The following is an 18052-nucleotide window of genomic DNA, read 5'->3' as shown; positions in this document are numbered from 1 at the left end:
CTGCCCCGTTGTACAGGGGTATTACAAAAGCACAATATGCGCTGCTGAGTGATCAGAGAGCATCCTGATATCTTCAGATTAAAGTGGCGGTATGGCATACCCCCGTATACCGCCCCACTTCGACCACTGTATATATATATATATATATATATATATATATATATATATATATATATATATATATATATATATAGAAAGCAGGGATGCCCGGCACTCCACTTCAACATACAGGTGTAATTGCTCAGGTGCCTTCTTAGGTCGTGTGTCAGACCAACATATACCAGCAGGAAACAAGCGGCACTCAGGAGACTTCAATGCAGTGAAAAAAACACTTTCTTTATTGGAAATCCGATTTCCAATAAAGAAAGTGTTTTTTTCACTGCATTGAAGTCTCCTGAGTGCCGCTTGTTTCCTGCTGGTATATATATATATATATATATATATATATATATATATATATATATATATATATATATATATATATATATATATATAGTCTCTGGATGGAGGCACTCCCGAAATAAAGAACACAACCAGTGTTGTTTATCAACGTTTCGTGGCTTTATTCACCGCGTCATCAGGATCCTGCATCCTGATGACGTGGTGAATAAAGCCACGAAACGTTGATATACAACACTGGTTGTGTTCTTTATTTCGGGAGTGCCTCCATCCAGAGACTGTATTTCGAACCCCTTGCTGGGGTAACCTAGGAGGGCACCCCATTACCTAAGGTGAATACTGTGAGTGCTACCCATCTGGACACTATACACACCACATGAAGAGCCTGTTTGTCCCTCTGTATCTTACTCTGTAGGAGACCTCACAGGCTCAGTGCTGCCTCTGATTAAAAACCCTCCCACGACGAAGCTGCCGCTGTCCTCCATGGGCCTGAGAAGCATGTGATGAGCTCCACCAATCAGAGCTCAGCGCAAGGTTCCCAGCCTCTGACCTCCTATGCAATGTCTGATGGGACTTAAACTCCCAGTAAAGCACTGCACACTTGTGCATTCAGTGTGCCTTGGCTCCCGATGCTCAGCACCATTAATCATTGTCACATTGGCAGATAGGTGAAGCTGCAGCACTACCCCATTCCCATGCACAAAACCTTTCGCCAAAAAAATAATTCAAAATACATGCTGTCCACAGGGGGGCCCTAGATAGAGTGGGGCCCAGGGGTACTGACCCCCTGAGCCCCCCCTTAATCCGGCCCTGATTATACTGTATATCACTGTCATATGCCGCAATACATAATGATATATACTGGGGCAGTACGGATGGTGTAATGGTTAGCATTACTGCCTCACAGCACTGAGGTCATGGGTTCAATACCCACCATGGCCCTAACTGTGCGGAGTTTGTATATTCTCCCCGTACTTGCGTGGGTTTCCTCCGGGTACTCCGGTTTCCTCCCACAATCCAAAAATATACTGGTAGGTTAATTGGCTCCCAACAAAATTAACCCTAGAATGTCTGTGTGTGCGTGTTCATGTGGTAGGGAATATAGATTGTAAGCTCCACTGGGGCAGGGACTGATGTGAATGGTCAAATATTCTCTGTAAAGCGCTGCGGAATCTGTGTGCGCTATATAAGAAACTGCTAATAAATAAATAAATAAATATATACAATACTAACACAAACTGGCTACCAACTGCCAACTACTATAACTTTCCAGTTTCCTTTTGTAATCCCCTGGGCGTAAAGATTAACCCAAGGTAACTGCAATAAAAAAAAGGGGGTACATTTGTGATAGATTATGTAGATGGGTCAATGTGTAAAATATCCATTAGTGTTGCAATTAGTGGTGATTAAATTATTTTGGGGGGTAATATAGTAAAATATGGTACAAAATCCTAATTATACTGTTTCATTTGTTTTATTATAATAACACAACGTATACATATATTAGTGCACAAGAACAAGTAATTAAGTAACAAGTCAAATATGCAGGTTATCATTAACCCTTGCTCAATAGCAATTCCCAACTTTATCCACTAGAGGGAATTATTGCTTCAAGTATCCAGCTCTGAGTGATTATTTTTCAGAAATAGAGATTTTTTTTTCTCTTTCTAATGAAAGGAAAGCTCATATAGGCTGTAATGAAGCAGAGACACTATTCTGGGACACTCATATCTATTGCTTTGCCGTGACCTTTTTACCGCTTCTAATTATGCATGAAAATTGACACAAGTCCCTGGCTTGTTAAGACATCACATTACTGCATCCGCCAGCCAGGTCCTGTGAGTTCCCTGGTCTGTGGAAGTGGACGTTTGGGGAAGACATTTAAAGTTCCCGACATACTGTAACTTTCCTTTTTACAGGCATTAATATTTGTCATTGTCTCATGTATTCCAGTCTCATCTATAGTTGTTACTGCTATTATGGAGGAAAACTCCAGGGGGCAGTGTTACTTTTGTTTTGGTTTTATTGTAAGTTGTTGATCTCTGCTGCTGCACAGGTGTAGAAGAACAGAGGCGAGTGTGTGGCTAATGGATATTTATTAAGTTTGTACATGTTTAATCAGCTCTGTAAAATACACAATCTGCGCTGTGAATATGCTGGAGAGCCGCATAAATGTGCTTTTTGAATTATAGGAACAGGCATAAATACACACATGCACACGCATGTATCATGTATGTATGTAAAGTTCTCTTGGTACTTGTTTAGTTTCAGGGTGGCAGTTACGTAGTTGACCTAGTGCTGTATTGAGAATACCAATACAGCACTCTGCTGCCTACGTAAACTACGTAACTGCTTCTGTAGCCCTGAAACGAAACAATGGTTAATATCCCCACTATCCACATCATACCCCTAGTATCCACATCGGCGTGGAGTCAATTTTATAAAGTGTGGCGAGCCACCAAGCCCGAAGCGTGGCAAGCGCAGTTACACGTCCCCTTGCAGGGCTAGCTGCGCTCGCCACGCTTCGGGCTCGGTGGCTCGCTGTGCTCGCAACACTTTATAAAATCAACTCCACGCCGACATGGAAACTGGGGGTATGACGTGGATAGTGGCGATAGGATGTGGATAGTGGGGGAAATGTGTGTGTGTGTTGTGCGTTATACTTACCCTCCTCTGGCCCGGCCACTGCATCTACTGGGTCCCCGTGATCCACCGATGGCTCCCCCTCCTCCGGCAGTCACTCCCCGGCGCCATCGTTCAGTCCCCCTCCTCCGGCACTGGCAGCGGACAATGTACACAAATAGCGTAGTGCCACTGGGGGAGCAGGGAAACCATGTGATGCTCTCCCAGCGGCAATGTGCTGAATTACGTACATTGCTGGCGTCGGAGAGTGACTGCCGGAGGAGGGGGACTGAAAGCTGCCGCCCGTCACCCGTGGGGATCGGTAAGTATAAAACCAAGCACCCACCACTCCGGCTCCCTCTGCCACCCACCACCCTGCTCCCAGTGTAGTTTCACGGCGGTGCCTGCTACGCTGACAACGTAGCTTAGGCTACGTTGCCAGCGTAGCGTAGAGCTGCCGCCGTGACACTAAACAAGTACCATTCTCTTTTTAGACATTTTAGTTGCTTGTACTGTTACTTCAGTTATTATTACTAGCAGAGATAATTATGGCCTCCTTTGCTGCTGTGGTGAAACACCTGTCTTAGCAATTACCTAGCTCACCACAGATGATGGCAATCATACATTACCAGGGAAGTCCAGGAACAGAGCATTTACTCCCTCATGGAGAGCATCAGGTAGGCAAGCATGGGCCCCCAGGGTGACAAATTGCACACATCACCTCAGCAGCAAAGGAGGCCAAAATTATTTCTGCTAGTAATAATAACTGAAGTAACAGTACAAGCAACTAAAATGTCTAAAAAGCAAACTTTACATACATACATGATACATGCGAAATTAAGGTCTGTGGGGGCCCTGGACAACAAAATTGTGCCCCCCGGGACAGAGGCAGGTGGTACCTGGGCAGCGTGACGTCCAGGCAGCAGGGATCCAGCAGTGGGGATCCGTGCAGCACCGCTGTGGGGTCCGTGCAGCACTAGCGGATCCAGCAGCGGGATCCCTGTGGCAGATGGGCAGTCAGCGGCGGGGTCCCTGCGGCAGATGGGAACTAGTGGCAGTATTGTATGGGAAGCGACAGATGATCATGCAACTGTATTTTGAAAAGACTGGCTGGCCGTTTATTGGCTGAGAGAATTCTCTCAGCCAATAAACGGCCGGCCAATCTTTTCAGAATATGGTTTTACATTCAGCAGCCACTTCTCACGCCGCCAATACCGCTACTAGTTCCCATCTGCCACGGGGACCCAGTCACTGACTGCCCATCCGCTGCAGGGACCCCGCCGCTGACTTCCCATCACATAAAAAGGAGAGTGATAAACAGCCAGCCAATCAGCTCCTACCTGACATGACATAGACTGTGTTTGATAAATATCAGAAAGGAGTTGGTTGTTTATCACTCTCCATTTGATCACTTTTGAAGCTTAGTGCATCTGGCACCCTGTCTGACCCTTCTGCTTTCACACCTTTTCAATTACAAGTTGTCTATAGGGTTACGGAATAGTGGTTTGACAATGTCTATGTCTAGGTCAACAGTCACTAGGCCAACCATTAATGGTGACTAGGTCGACACCTGAAAATGGTCGACATACCATAGGTTGACATTACTAGAATGTGGACACAAGCTTAATGTCAACATGGGCATGCATACCTCCCAACTTTTCAGCATCTTGAAGAGGGACACTGGTGCGCAAATAGGGGGCATGGCTACCGACAAAGGGGGAGTGGCCTATAAATGTGTCTTCCGGTTAGGCCATGCCCCATTTTGCCGCTGTGTGGGCATGGCCCAGAGGCTCTGTGAGCCTCTCAGGCTCTCAATTTTTTTGCCGTGCAGGATTTCCCGCACGGCTAAGAAATTGAGCGCCTGATAGGTTGTGTTTCAACTTTTGTTTCTTTGGTGTTGGTGAAGGATTTGAGGGACCCATAGAAGCACTGACCTATTAGCGGCTCACTATTGCACCTAGTTACCAATTGTCCTGCCTTTGTTCTCTATTGTCTGTGAGCCTCTAGCCATGCCCCCAGCCCCTCTGACTGCGGAAATATACGCTGTGCGCAAAGATGGATGCAGTGCCGATGTTGTACGCTGTTGGTGTTATGTTATCGATGTGCATATTCACAAAGTGTGTGTGCCGTTATGATCACTATGAAGATGTCTTTTCAATAGACAGCGAGCATCTATGTGAGATAACGGGGGAGTGGCAACTCAAACGCAGGTGAGTTGTGACCAGGGGTTATAGTGGGGTGGAACTGAGTTCCACCATCTCTATTTGCAGGGGGAACTAGTTCCACCTCCACCATCATCCACCGTCATGCACAGTATTTTCAACAGAAAAGACTGTCACAGAAGCTTCCTTTTCTGCCGTGGCATATGTGATGTTAAGCCATCACAAGGAACTACTGCTATGGGCATTATATGTAAGGGGTACTACTACTGTGGGCATTTTGTATAAGAAACACTACTGTGTGATATACACGTATAAGGAGTACTACTGTATAGCATAACATGAATAAGAGGAACTACTGAGTGAGGTAATGTGAATAAGGAGCGTCATAAATTGAATAAGGGGACTATTATGTGGTGTTATATGAATCAGAGGTACTACATGCAGTTTAATGTGAATATGAATGTGCTATTGTGTAATTTAAATTGGGGGTACTATTGTGTGACCAAACTCCTCCCTGTGAGACCACTGTCCCTTTATAAAGTAAGGGATGTAGAGCACAAATTTATAGTTTGCAGGGGTTGCAAAAAAACCATAGCACTGGCCCGGGCTCTCCTAATTAGGGAGGGGAGGGGTAGCTGACAGGGGGAAATGAGTTCCACCACCTCTCTGGGACAACTTTAAGCCCTAGTTGTGACCGTTCTGGGGTGTGTCTGACCATTCTAATCCATTCCTTATGCCATTGTACGCCTCATTGATTATATCATCACAGTTCTACCGGCATGGTACTTTCTTCCTTCAATTCTTGTACCTTGTGTCATTCCCCACGCCTCACACCTCGACCGTCTGATCCAATTACTCCTCCAAGCCTCACACCTTGACCATCTGATCCAATTACTCTTTACTTTCCCCGGCAGTAACGGAAACCTTTTTTTGTCACTGATCGCTCACCTGCTACCTAAGGTGACTGTTTCTCTTCATACAGAAACACTACAGTACTAACTGCTCTGGTACTTGAGCACTGTAGAACTTATTCCTTTGCTTTTTTATCATACCAGTATGTGCTAATATACAGTATATTTGCTTTAATATTTATATAGTTACGCTAGTTAAATCACTGTGAAGTACGCCGGTATAATTAATCTATTACTAGGTGATGTATCTGAGGGAACGATAAAAGGCACCCGTCCTCTCCCTTTCATATCTCAAACTTCAATGAGAAACTTGGTGATTTAGTCTTTTATTGTATAGTAGGGGCTGCATGCATTATGCCATATGTACACAGCAACATAAGCTATTGTACTTCTAAGGTTAACTGGAGATAAAAACAGCTGTAGTATATCTAATAGTAAGTGCACCGTTTACTCTTTATATGTAAATATTACACCAATAATTTTACTTTGAAGTCTGCATCATTACAAGAGAACCTCTTACTGCGGAATTGATCTCCTCAACGTATGCGGAATACAGCATAAAAACAGACGTTGTGCTGTAAATTGCAGGAGAGTGTTCCTGTGTGATGCAAAATCCAATGAAAGAAAGACATTTAGAGGCAAATTAATCTAGAAAGGAGAAAAATAATTATTGCACTACCTGGGTATTTGGCAATGATGTACGGTCATTTATGAACCCATACTGTACATTGGTTTAGAGGTGTAACCAGGGCCGCTGCCACCACTAGGCAGCTCTAGGCATTTGCCTAGGGCGCCGGCCACTGGAGGGCGATCCCCTTTCCCTACCCCTGGAATAACTTAGCGGCAGTCGCCGCATCACCCGACGCCCCCTGCCAACCCCCCCCCCCCCCTCTGTACAGCGGCCGTGGGGCAGAGGAGCACCGGAGCACCCCCCCTTTGGGTGCTCCGGTGCCTTACACCGGCACTGGGTGTAACTCTGGGAGGCAATGGAGTCATCTGCCTCTGGGCTCCTGCTCACCAAGGTGACACCTCTGCTCCCCTAGTTTGAATCAGTTCATCGACAGCCATCAATATCGTTTTTGCAGACTCCCCCTCCTAACGTCATTTTTGCAAGTGTCACAGGCTGTATTAGAACCCACTGCCTGTCTTACTGGAGATGGACACCTGACTGATTGAACTATTTATCACCAATATTTATCTGGCCTCCGGGCAACTAGGACTTACAACACTGCATTGGGTCGACAACTGAAGGTCAACATGACTAAGGACCACAAGGTTGGAAGGTCGACACAAACAATAGGCTCGACGATGGCTAGCTTGACAGTCAAAAGGTCAACATGAGTTTTTCAACTTTTTTCTGAGCCGAAATGTGTCACCAGGTGGTGTTTCAGGCCTTACCATCCAGTAGGGCGTGGAGGGAGAATAGAATAGTGCAGCGAGCCATGCAAGGGTTTATGGTACACTTTTGCGGTGTTCATGTTGACCATGTCGACATTCTGGACCAAAAAAAAAAACATGAAAAATGCATTTTGACCGTCAACCTAGCCATTGCTGACCTAATGCTTGTGTCGACCTTAGCCATGTTGACCTATTTTATGTGTTGACCTTCAGTGGTCGACACAATGTATGTCAACCTAATACGTGTCGATCCAATGACCCATACCCTTGGCAATTATTGTTTCATCATTAACACCTACATTTATCTAGTCTGCTGTCGTTGTATTACCACAATTTCATATTCTGCATGATTTAAACCAAAGTGTGATGGGATATGTAGGTGTGTATTTAGTCATATCTGTGAATGGCTTTTCTAGAATGGATGACATTTCTAGACAGTGTTCTGCCAAACACTAAGAATGATATTTCCATCATGGAAATCACATCCCACCACTAGCGAAACGCTGTTCCGTGGGAGTTCCCACCGAATGCTGCAGAGACTGGTGAGCTGCATATCATTACACCTGGAGCATCTTATATAAACTGTCATCTGTAGTAGACTATTTAGCCTACTGATCAAAGCTCTATTAAATGCTGGATTGTATATGATTTCTAAAAATAGGAACTACTTGTTTTTGTTGCCAGTGCACAGTTAAGACACTTTGCTGCGTGGCAGATGCATCTGGACAAATCATGTACAGTACTTGGACATTAACTAGACAGTGGGCCCTACTACCACAGTACCACAATACACTATTGTGGGTACTTGTGTATTATCTGGGCGCCCGATTTTTCATCGCATGCCACTACTTAAGGCATGTGATGCGATTTTTCATTGCAAAGACCCGATTTTTAAATGTATAGTCAGCCATGGGTGATTTCATACCCCCACTATCCAACTACGCATGGAGTTGATTTTATATAGTGTGGCGAGCGCAGCGAGCCACCGAGCCTGAAGCCTGGCGAGCGCAGTGAGCCCCGCGAGGGGACGCGGATAACTTTACATGTATTCTGCGTCCGCTCGCCACACTATATAAAATCCACTCCATGCGTAGTTGGATAGTGAGGGTATGAAAATCGCATCGCATGAATTGTATGCCACTATATTGCATGCGATGCGATTTAATACAATGAAAAAATCGGGCACCCAGATATTACACAAGTACCCTATTGTGCCTATGGCCTGCAAATTAGCATTGGGCATGAACAGATCACTGACCATCGAACGATTTTTCTCCCCTTTGGTAATAAAATTCACTCTAGAATGTAGACTGACTTTTATTCTGGCCGCTATCCGCCGAATTTTACTGAATTCATAATCAAATACACCAATTATTTAATGTCACTTATATCAAATAACTCCCTACTCAATTGCTCAATTCTGTGCAACATCTGCGTCTCTCATCAATAACAGTTTCTCTCTGTGGAATGTTTTCCTAAAGGCCCATACACATTAGGCGACTTTCATGTGAAAGCCGCTCAGTTTTTCTGTCTGCCGGCCGCTGCTCATCTACTGGTATTACCAGCAGATGAGCGGCTTTGAGGATGGCTTTCCATAGCACTATGCTACGCAAAGCCATCCACCCCCCAGCTGACAGCGCCGGGCAGGGGGAAAGCCGCTCAGTGTGTATGCACTGAGCGGCTTTCTCCCCAGCAATGACAACAATCATCGCTGTCCATACACGCTGGGCAAAATCATCCAGTGTGTATGGAACTTGAAAGTTTTGTCTAGCACCCAAATCTTCAAGCGGTCCCATTTTTTTAAAGCAACAATCATTTACACTGAAAAAAAAAAAACAGGTTAATTTTGCCATGTAATTGATTGTCGCTTTAAGAAAATGTGAAAACTTTCCACAAATCTCTCACTTTCTGATTTCTCACACCCTGATACCATTGGCCTATATTCTCTTTCAACACTCACACAACACGCTGAATATACTTCCCATGTTGGGATTACCTCCATCGGGACAGCAGGGATGGTGTGATGGTTAGCATTACTGCCTCACAGCAGCGAGGTCATGGGTTCAATTCCCACCATGACCCTAACTGTCTGGAGTTTGTACATTCTCCCTCTGCTTGTGTGGGTTTCCTCCGGGTACTTCGGTTTCCTCCCACATTCCAAAAATATACTGGGACAGTATATCTTGTTGTTGCGGGTCCTGGCTATTCAATCGCTGGGCCCCACCATCAGACAGAAGGGGGCGCGTGCACGAGACTCACAGGCACCCCGTTCCATCTGAGCCCACCGCTGCCTCCGGTCTATTCCTCGTCGCTCTGCTGTCTGTGCCCACTAACCATTGCTGTAGCCTACAAACTCTGTTCTATAGATCTCACAAACCCAAGGACTCCCATCGGCTCACACCCTCCATTGTTTTCTCCATTCCACCATCTCTGTCCTCTGTTTACTTGACTCCACTTCTCTTCTTCATCCATGGTGATCAGGGTCAGAGTGTCTGCACTGACCTCCTTGCTTGGTATATATGTGGGATTGTATCAGGGTTGTCGAGAGCTTGTCTAACCCCCCTCCTCCCCCGGCAGAGTGGACGTTTCTTGAGCCTGCTTAAATGCTCTGGACCAGTCTTTACTAAAGACTCTTTAAAGGCTTTATTTTCTTAATTTGTAAAATGGTTTATTAGCTCTGTTTCCAGAATTAGTTATAAGACTTAAAAATAATGCCCCCCAAAAATGTCCTGGTTCTTTGAACCACGAGCACATCATAAAAAAAGCACTGCATCCGTATCTTGAGCCTACAATGGCTTCCTGGTTTTATAAGGCGTGCTGGTTGCCACGGAAATCCCTTACCTTGAGTCAGGCAGTGGTGAGAAGACTCCACGGCTAACATCCCTTAGTGTCACACCTCCTACATTATCCAGCTCAAAGACCCAGCAGGAATAGCTGGAGAAAAAATAGGTTTAGCAAAAAATTTGACATTCATTTCAGTTAGCTACTACATATATTAACCTCATTAGCCTCATTAATTTGAATAATTTCTTCATTATGATAGGGTTTTAGCTTTCCGTGGCTTTTTAAGATTAGTAGCGCACTCAACTGCTCTTTCTTACAGTTTAGAACAAAGTTACATGCCAGTAACAAATGCAAATATTCTCCCGTATTAAAGAATGTTAAGAGCAATGTGGGGAATTTATGAAAAGCAGAGAACTGAAAATGAGGCTGTGGTATACCTCGGGGCAGCCAGAGTCCACTCAGTTTATAAACTATACAAAAAAAGACATATATAATATTGGTTGCTGTGAGTTACAGGACCTTGATACCTGTGTTCTAGTTTGTTTAAAATAACAAGACAGTGTTTTTTCCTCCATTTTGCATCAGAAATACACTTGTAATGAAGTCTGGGATGTGGGCCAAACTAGGATGTTTTTTAAAGGGGCAATCATTTACAAGGCAAAACTGTGCTTTGTAAATGATTGCCCCTTTATAAAATTGTTATGGTTGCACACCACCCAACTTGTGAAATACTGAATTCAGGACCCTGGTGAAATTTGGGGGCATGGCCTAGCAGCTAGGGCACATGGCCTATGATTGTGATGCTCCTGCGAATCCACACACCATTTTCACAGCTGTGGGGGTATGGCCAGCGGCTCTGTGAGCTGCTGCCCATGCCCCCAGCTCCTCTATCTCCAGGGATAGATGTTGTGCACATGTGTACAGCATCTATTTACCATGCTGGGCAGGGGGGACTCACAAATGCCCCCACACCATCCCAAAAAAACAGGATGGTCCTGCGAAAATTTGGACAGTTGGGAGGTATGCGGTTGCTATTTCGGGATGTGGCTGCATTGGTGATCTTGTATGCAATTACAATGGCTCCCAGCTTCCAACAGCCATGATCATATGGGTACTCAGGAGGTTGATGTTTGACCCACATGCGCCCAATAGTTGCGTCTTTGTATGTATGTGGTGGTTTAGGGACAAAACCTGGTCTCTGCGACATTTGCATAGTGTGCTTTAGATACACGCCCACAACATGCCCAGGACATTACCGTCGGAAACATCCGCTCTGTGTGTCTCGATACTCGCCACTCTTTAATGCCTCCTTCTCTTTAGTTTCCAATCATACAAACTGCGCCATGTACACAACATATTTTGAGATTCAAACGCATTTGTCAATTCTATATCGGGAGATGGGTCAGTTTTCACAGATAAATCACAACCCACTGTGAGCCATAAACATAATTCACAACAATAGTCCACTATCAGGGTGGGCGCTACCCACACAGCACAGCTCCATCCTGCCCCGCCACCACCACCGTCCTCCACTCTTTACATCTCCAGTCTGTCCCTTTCTGCCTCTGCACAGCTCCTACCTGCCCCCTACCTCCTCTCACTTCATCTCCTATCTGTCCCTTCCTGCCTCTCATACTGTACCTCCTACCTGCCCCCTACCTCCACTCACTTTATCTCCTACCTGTCCCTTCCTACCTCTGTTCAGCTCCTACCTGCCCCCCCCCCCACTCACTGCATCTCCTCTCTCTCCCTTCCTGCTTCTCATACTGTACCTCCTACCTGCCCCCTCATCCCCACTTACTACATTTCCTCTCTGTCCCCACTTACTCTGCATACCTCCTACCAGCCCCCCCCCCCCTACATCTATTGTCTGTCCCCTCCTGCTTCTGCACAGCTCCTATCTGCCCACTCACCTCCATTAACTACATCTACTATCTATTCCCAGCTTCTGCACACCTCCCACATGCTCCCCCCCCTCCACTCACTACATCTTTTGTCCGTAACTTCCAGCCTATATATTTCAACTACTATTTGTTATCCTCACAGTCATTTGAACTAGGGGTACTATTGTTTGGCCATGCCCCTTCCTGCTTAGACCCCACCCCTCTCTGTCATTTTATAGTTATACGGGAAGGAGTAGCAAAATTATATTTTGCAGTGGGGCGCAAGAATATAGTTATATTTAAATTGCACTGAAAACGCTGCCTGTAAAAAATTAGGCAGCATTATGTTACTTCTGATAACTATAAAAGGATGATAAGCAGAGTGTGTGTGTATGTGTGTGTGTGTGTGCGTGTGCGTGTGCACTATATGGTCATCATTTATATGTTCCGACACCATCTCTATAACACTCCCTTTTATAGCACCTCCCTCGCCAGCCACCTGGTGTATTATGGGCACAAATTGACATTAAAATGTATTATACTATATGCCGCCCTCGTTATCTTGCAATGATCACAGTGCCACATCTGTATAAAGTAGGGCACTATTATAGATAACAAGTGCTAGCCCTAAATGATAATATAAAATTACTGTATAGCAGTAAAGTAAACTAAATTGATACAAAATTGATGCAGAGAAACATCCAATTTATCTTTTTCCTTTCAGGGGAATTAAATTATTTTTATCCCAAAGACTCTGCTGTAAGCTCACATTTCCTAACAGCTATCATTCTATTTACTTTGTGAATTGCAGGTTACATGTATGCGCTAAAATTGTGAAAACCTATAGGTGCCTAAATTGCATAGAACAGCAGTGTGAAATTGACCAAAAATGCTCCACGAAATGTAAATTGTCGTGCTGTGTTGACAAGCTTGGAAAATGTTTATCAAAATCAGCAGGTTGCAATATCTTTTATTTTTTTAACTCGAGAAATATATTTTTTAGAATTTGTTGATTAGGTCCTTGAGAAACTAATGACAGTATGAATCCTGGAGCCTACCTGCAAGTACATGATAATTGCAATTCACTGTGAAGAGATCTTTTTTCTGCAGTCATAGGGAGAAGAGTCAAATTGGCTTTATTACATTGCCATCTCTCTCTGGCTTTTAGATGGCTGGAGGTGAAGGTGATTCTATTTCATCGTGAACATTAATAACAAATTTAACCCTTAAAATTAGCTTCATGATCTCTTTATTATTTTCCCTCTTTGTGTCTTCTACCAGGCATGTTTGATAATTGCTCACATGTGGTGAGCGACCGTGGTTGGTCTATTGGGATACGTCCAGCTATCCTTGGGGCAAAGAGAGATGCACGTTTCTACTTCTCACTCCGGACTGACAGCTCTCAAAGAGCCACCACCTTGCTGTCTCCTCATCGCTACAAGCCTGGAACCTGGACTCATCTTGCTGCCAGCTACGATGGTCAACAAATTTTACTCTATGTGGATGGAGTGCAGGTTTCTAGAGCAAAAGGTCAACTGGGTGCCCTCCATAGCCCATATATCTCCCTATGCAGATCCCTCATGCTCGGAGGAGACAACACAGAAACTGGTAATCACTATCGAGGTCACCTATACTCTCTACGCCTTTGGCCAGAAATAAGATCCCATCATTATTTAAGAATGAAAGCCTTAAGAGGTTCTTCTCAAAGATCCCAAATGTCACCACTACTGCAGAACCACCCCTTAATATCCAGTAATATGTGGAGTCCATATAAAGATGGGGCACATCCAGAAGTTTTCACGGGGCTCATGCCAGAAAAGGACATTATCTCTTCAATTTTACTACCTGCTTGTGGGAGAACGCTTTGCGATTTGCCGGATGTGACTGCTGAGTATAGCCGCCCTGGAGTTACATGTGGGAAAGAGATTCATTACCGGGTCATAAATCTGTGTGAAGATGATGGATCTAGACCATTGATTAGTGCCCAACAGATTCAAAGGCAACATCAGGCTTTGTCCAATGCCTACAGTCCACATGGCATTCACTGGCAACTTAATGTAGTAGAGATTCATAACTCCAGCCTGCGAAATCGAGTTGTCTTGCCTGGCTGTGAGCCAGGAAGAGTCGGTAATGGACAGTGTGACCCAGAGTGTAAACACCCCCTTACTGGCTATGATGGTGGAGACTGTCGTTTCTCCAGGCCTTGTGGCTACATGAAGAAAGGTGATGGGATTTGCCACCTTGAATGCAACACAGCACGGGATGACTACGATGAGGGAGACTGTTGCCCAAGCAAAGGAACCGGAGGTAGTTCAAAGACCTGCTTTGATCCTGATGTACAAGAAAGGTAAGGACTTATTATAAATAATGTCCTCTTTGTCATTAAGTTTTATTTTCACTTTATTTATCGAACTTGTCTAATATACAGATTAACATTATCCATTCTGCAGTGAACGTTATTTTCTTAGACAAGAGGACCTGTCATATTTAGGCTAATGGACATTCTGCATAGTTCCATGTGTAAAATGACATGAGTGCTGGATGATCTCATCATCTTGGAGAGAGCATGAGATGTTCACCTGTTCTTTATTGAGATGTTGATTGCCAAGGTACTTGTTTAGTTTCACGGTGGCCGATATAACGGATGCGATATTGGCCGATATATCAGATGCAATATCGGTTGATGGTACTTGTTTAGTTTCACGGCGGCCGATATATCGACCGATCCGATGCGATCCGCTGTGATTTTTTACTTGTTCATAACCCCACTATCCACTATGCATGGAGTTGATTTTGTATAGTGTGGCGAGCGCAGCAAGCCTCCGAGTCCGAAGCGTGGCGAGCGTAGTGAGCCCCGCGAGCAGTGGCGTAACTACAGCACCGCAGCCCCCGCGGTCGCGGGGGGGGGGGCGCTGTGCATGTGGGGGCGCTGGGGGGCGGCGGTGCTATAGTTAGCCCCCTCCCATCCGCCGCTTGCCCGCACACCGCCCGTCCATCGCCCCCCCCCCCCCCATCCACCGCCCGCAGCCTTACCTGTCTTCAGTGGTGGACGGTCATTCTTCTGCTAGTGAGACGGACCACAATAAAATGTCCGCCCCATATAACAGACTGTTCTCTGAAACTGTCTGCTGTATGGGGGGGACATTTTGTGTTGGTCCGTCTCCATAGCAGAAGAATAAAGCCAGCAAGGGAGCCAGGACCAGCAAGACAGGTAAGGATGCGGACGGGGGTGCAACGGGGGAGGGGGGTGCGGCGTGGGGGGGCGCCCCCCCATTAACGGCGGGGGGGGGCGCCCAATTCATAGTTACGTCACTGCCCGCGAGGGGACACGGATTACTGCGCTCGCCACACTATATAAAATCACCTCCATGCGTAGTGGGGTTATGAACATGTAAAAAAATCGCATCGGATCGGCCGATATATTGGCCGATATTGCATCCGATAAATCGGCCGCTGTGAAACTAAACAAGTACCGGATTCTGTATCTGTAGGGATTTTCTGTAGTTGATACAGATGGAGCACCTCTCAGCCAACACTGGGGATCGTCAGAATGTCCCCGATGGCGATCGCCGATGGAGAGGCGCCCCATCTGACTGGAATGTGCAAGCATCTCACACGCACGCGCATCCCAGTTTTCCGGCGGCCAGGGACAGGAACCCTGCCCGTCTCTTCGGGGAGTCGGGCAGGGTTAGGGGGGGGGGTGTGGGAGGCGGTGGGGACTGGAAGACAGGGATGGGGAGGCGTCCGGGACCAACAAGGAGCTCCGTTGGAAGGGGACGCGCAAGCGTTTTGATCGCGCGCGTCCCTTTCCGGCAGCTGGTGGTTGTCAAACCGCCCGCCGAACTCCCCGTTAAACGAGAGTCGCTCCGTCTGTATGTACTGTATATTGCTCAAGGATATTTCATGGGCTCATCACTTGGATGGAGCATAAGAGCAATCTGTTCTTTTGGGGTATATATACGGTAGGAAGCCATTAGTAAATCATCCCATAAGAGTGAGAGCTGCCATGCTGCTTGCTTGGCTACAGTAACAGTAGCGCACGCAGGGGGGTTTCTGAGTACCCAGAAACCCCCCCAGGAATCTAAGGACCCTAATCTGAAAGCTGAGGGTCCCCTCTTTCCATTGGTACAAGAATTTTACAAATCGGCCCTGGGGAACCGGAGATATCTGACTTCAAATATATTCCAAAAGCTGTGACTCTCCCCCTTTGAGGGACACTAGAAGCTGGTCTCTACTGTTCCAAGAACCAGAGATATCAGCCTTCCAGCAGCTGGTTACTGCTCCAGCTTCACACACCTGGTATGTAGTTTTATATAATCGTTGGCGGATTGCTCTGCCTCCTGAACTCTGATCCCCTAGTCCCCAGTTCCATTTGATAGGTGGGATTCTCTAGTTTTAATTCCATTAAAAGCTAAGAAATCTAGTTCCAGGAACTGGAGATATCTGCAGTCAAGCAAGCTGTCCTCCCACCAGAAAATTCTGAATAATAAGCCCACTCCACTATACACAACCCTCCTCTGCGTATTAAACATCCTCTACCACCCTGGAAGTTATGCATCAGGGCCTCTTCATTCAGCCCAATGCCCCCTTCTCCCACTCAATCTCCCACCATCTGTGCATTAAAGGTTTAATTAGTGGAAATTACTGATCCAGGCCGTACATGCTGAGCGGTTGATATAATACCCCCTACCACCTGCGGGACATCAAAGCTTCTGCTCATAGTACCCCCTACCCCTGCCGCTGGAGGATCGGTAGGGGCCCCAATACATTGCTATGCCCAGGGGTCTACACTGCTGTTAAATATATATATATTATTATTATTTATATACATTTAGTCTATCTATAACACTTTAACTGATTTGGCATATACTGGGTCACCTAAGACTCCATCTTCGTGCTTTGCTCCGCCCCTCTCTGGAAACCCCCTTCTGAAAATCCTGCGTTTGCCCCTGAGTAAGGAGAAGGTGTGGGGTATAGACAACAATGACTTACAATTGCTATATAATGCTTTTATTAATGCTTTTAATTATTTAATTGACTTCCAAGTGACATGAAGTTTCCATTCTTAATGTATTTGTGACAATGGGAAAGCCCCAGATTTAGGGGAAAGCTATATATACAGATGAATCTTGCCTTGTTGTTGCTGGCGAACCGCCAGCAGCATGCTGCTGGCGATCCGCCAGCAACACGGCGCCTCTATCTGACTGAGATGCGCGTGCGTCCCCCACGCACGCGCGTCTCAGTATCCGGGCGGCGAGGCGGACGCAATACTGTCCGCCTCCCGCTCTAGGGGGCTGGGGGGGACCCGAGGCACTGCGGGGGGGGGGGGTCGCCCGGTGTGGGCACCGGGCGACCGAGGGCAGCACCGTCGGAAGGGGACGCGCGCGCACCTAGTGCGCGCGCGTCCCCTTCCGACATACAGATGGCGGCGGGGCAGGGGATGGCAATGGCGACGCCATCGCCATCACCTGCAAAGATGAATCCCGCTACATCTGTACATCCTAATCTAGAATGGTAAAAACATGGGGCCTGATTCTGAGTTGCTCGCAAAAGCAAAATCTTTCTCAAATGGGAAAAACCATGTGCACTGCAGGTGGGGCAGATGTAACATGTGCAGAGAGAGTTAGATTTTGGTGGGGCGTGTTGAAACTGCAATCTAAATTACAGATTAAAAATAAATCAGCCAGTATTTACCCTGCACAGAAACAAATTAACTCACCCAAATCTAACTCTCTGTGCACATGTTACATCTGCCCCACCTGCAGTGCAGCATGGTTTTGTACATTTAAGAAAAATGTCACTTTTGTGATCAACTCTGTATCCAGCCCATGGTTGCGTCTTGTTTATTCAAAGGACCATTATCACCATGGTATCAAAGGACCATTTTATTTTA

General features: G+C 46.0%; 1 protein-coding gene across 3 annotated transcripts in view; it reads left to right on the top strand.

Moving 5' to 3' along the window:
• The window catches only part of PAPPA2 (pappalysin 2), a 204632-nt gene that overhangs the window by 60483 nt on the left and 126097 nt on the right, over window positions 1–18052 (top strand). For all 3 annotated transcript variants that reach the window (XM_083157266.1, XM_083157265.1, XM_083157264.1), the window contains exon 3: window positions 13441–14506. In XM_083157266.1, coding sequence (XP_083013392.1) covers window positions 13441–14506 — 1066 coding nt within the window. The remainder of the gene's footprint in view (window positions 1–13440; window positions 14507–18052) is intronic.

The sequence above is a fragment of the Crinia signifera genome, chromosome 8, assembly GCF_055691185.1.
Source record: "Crinia signifera chromosome 8, ASM5569118v1, whole genome shotgun sequence".
Taxonomy (NCBI): domain Eukaryota; kingdom Metazoa; phylum Chordata; class Amphibia; order Anura; family Myobatrachidae; genus Crinia; species Crinia signifera.
Note: the sequence above shows the minus strand (reverse complement) of the source record. Positions and strands in the feature narration are given on the sequence as shown.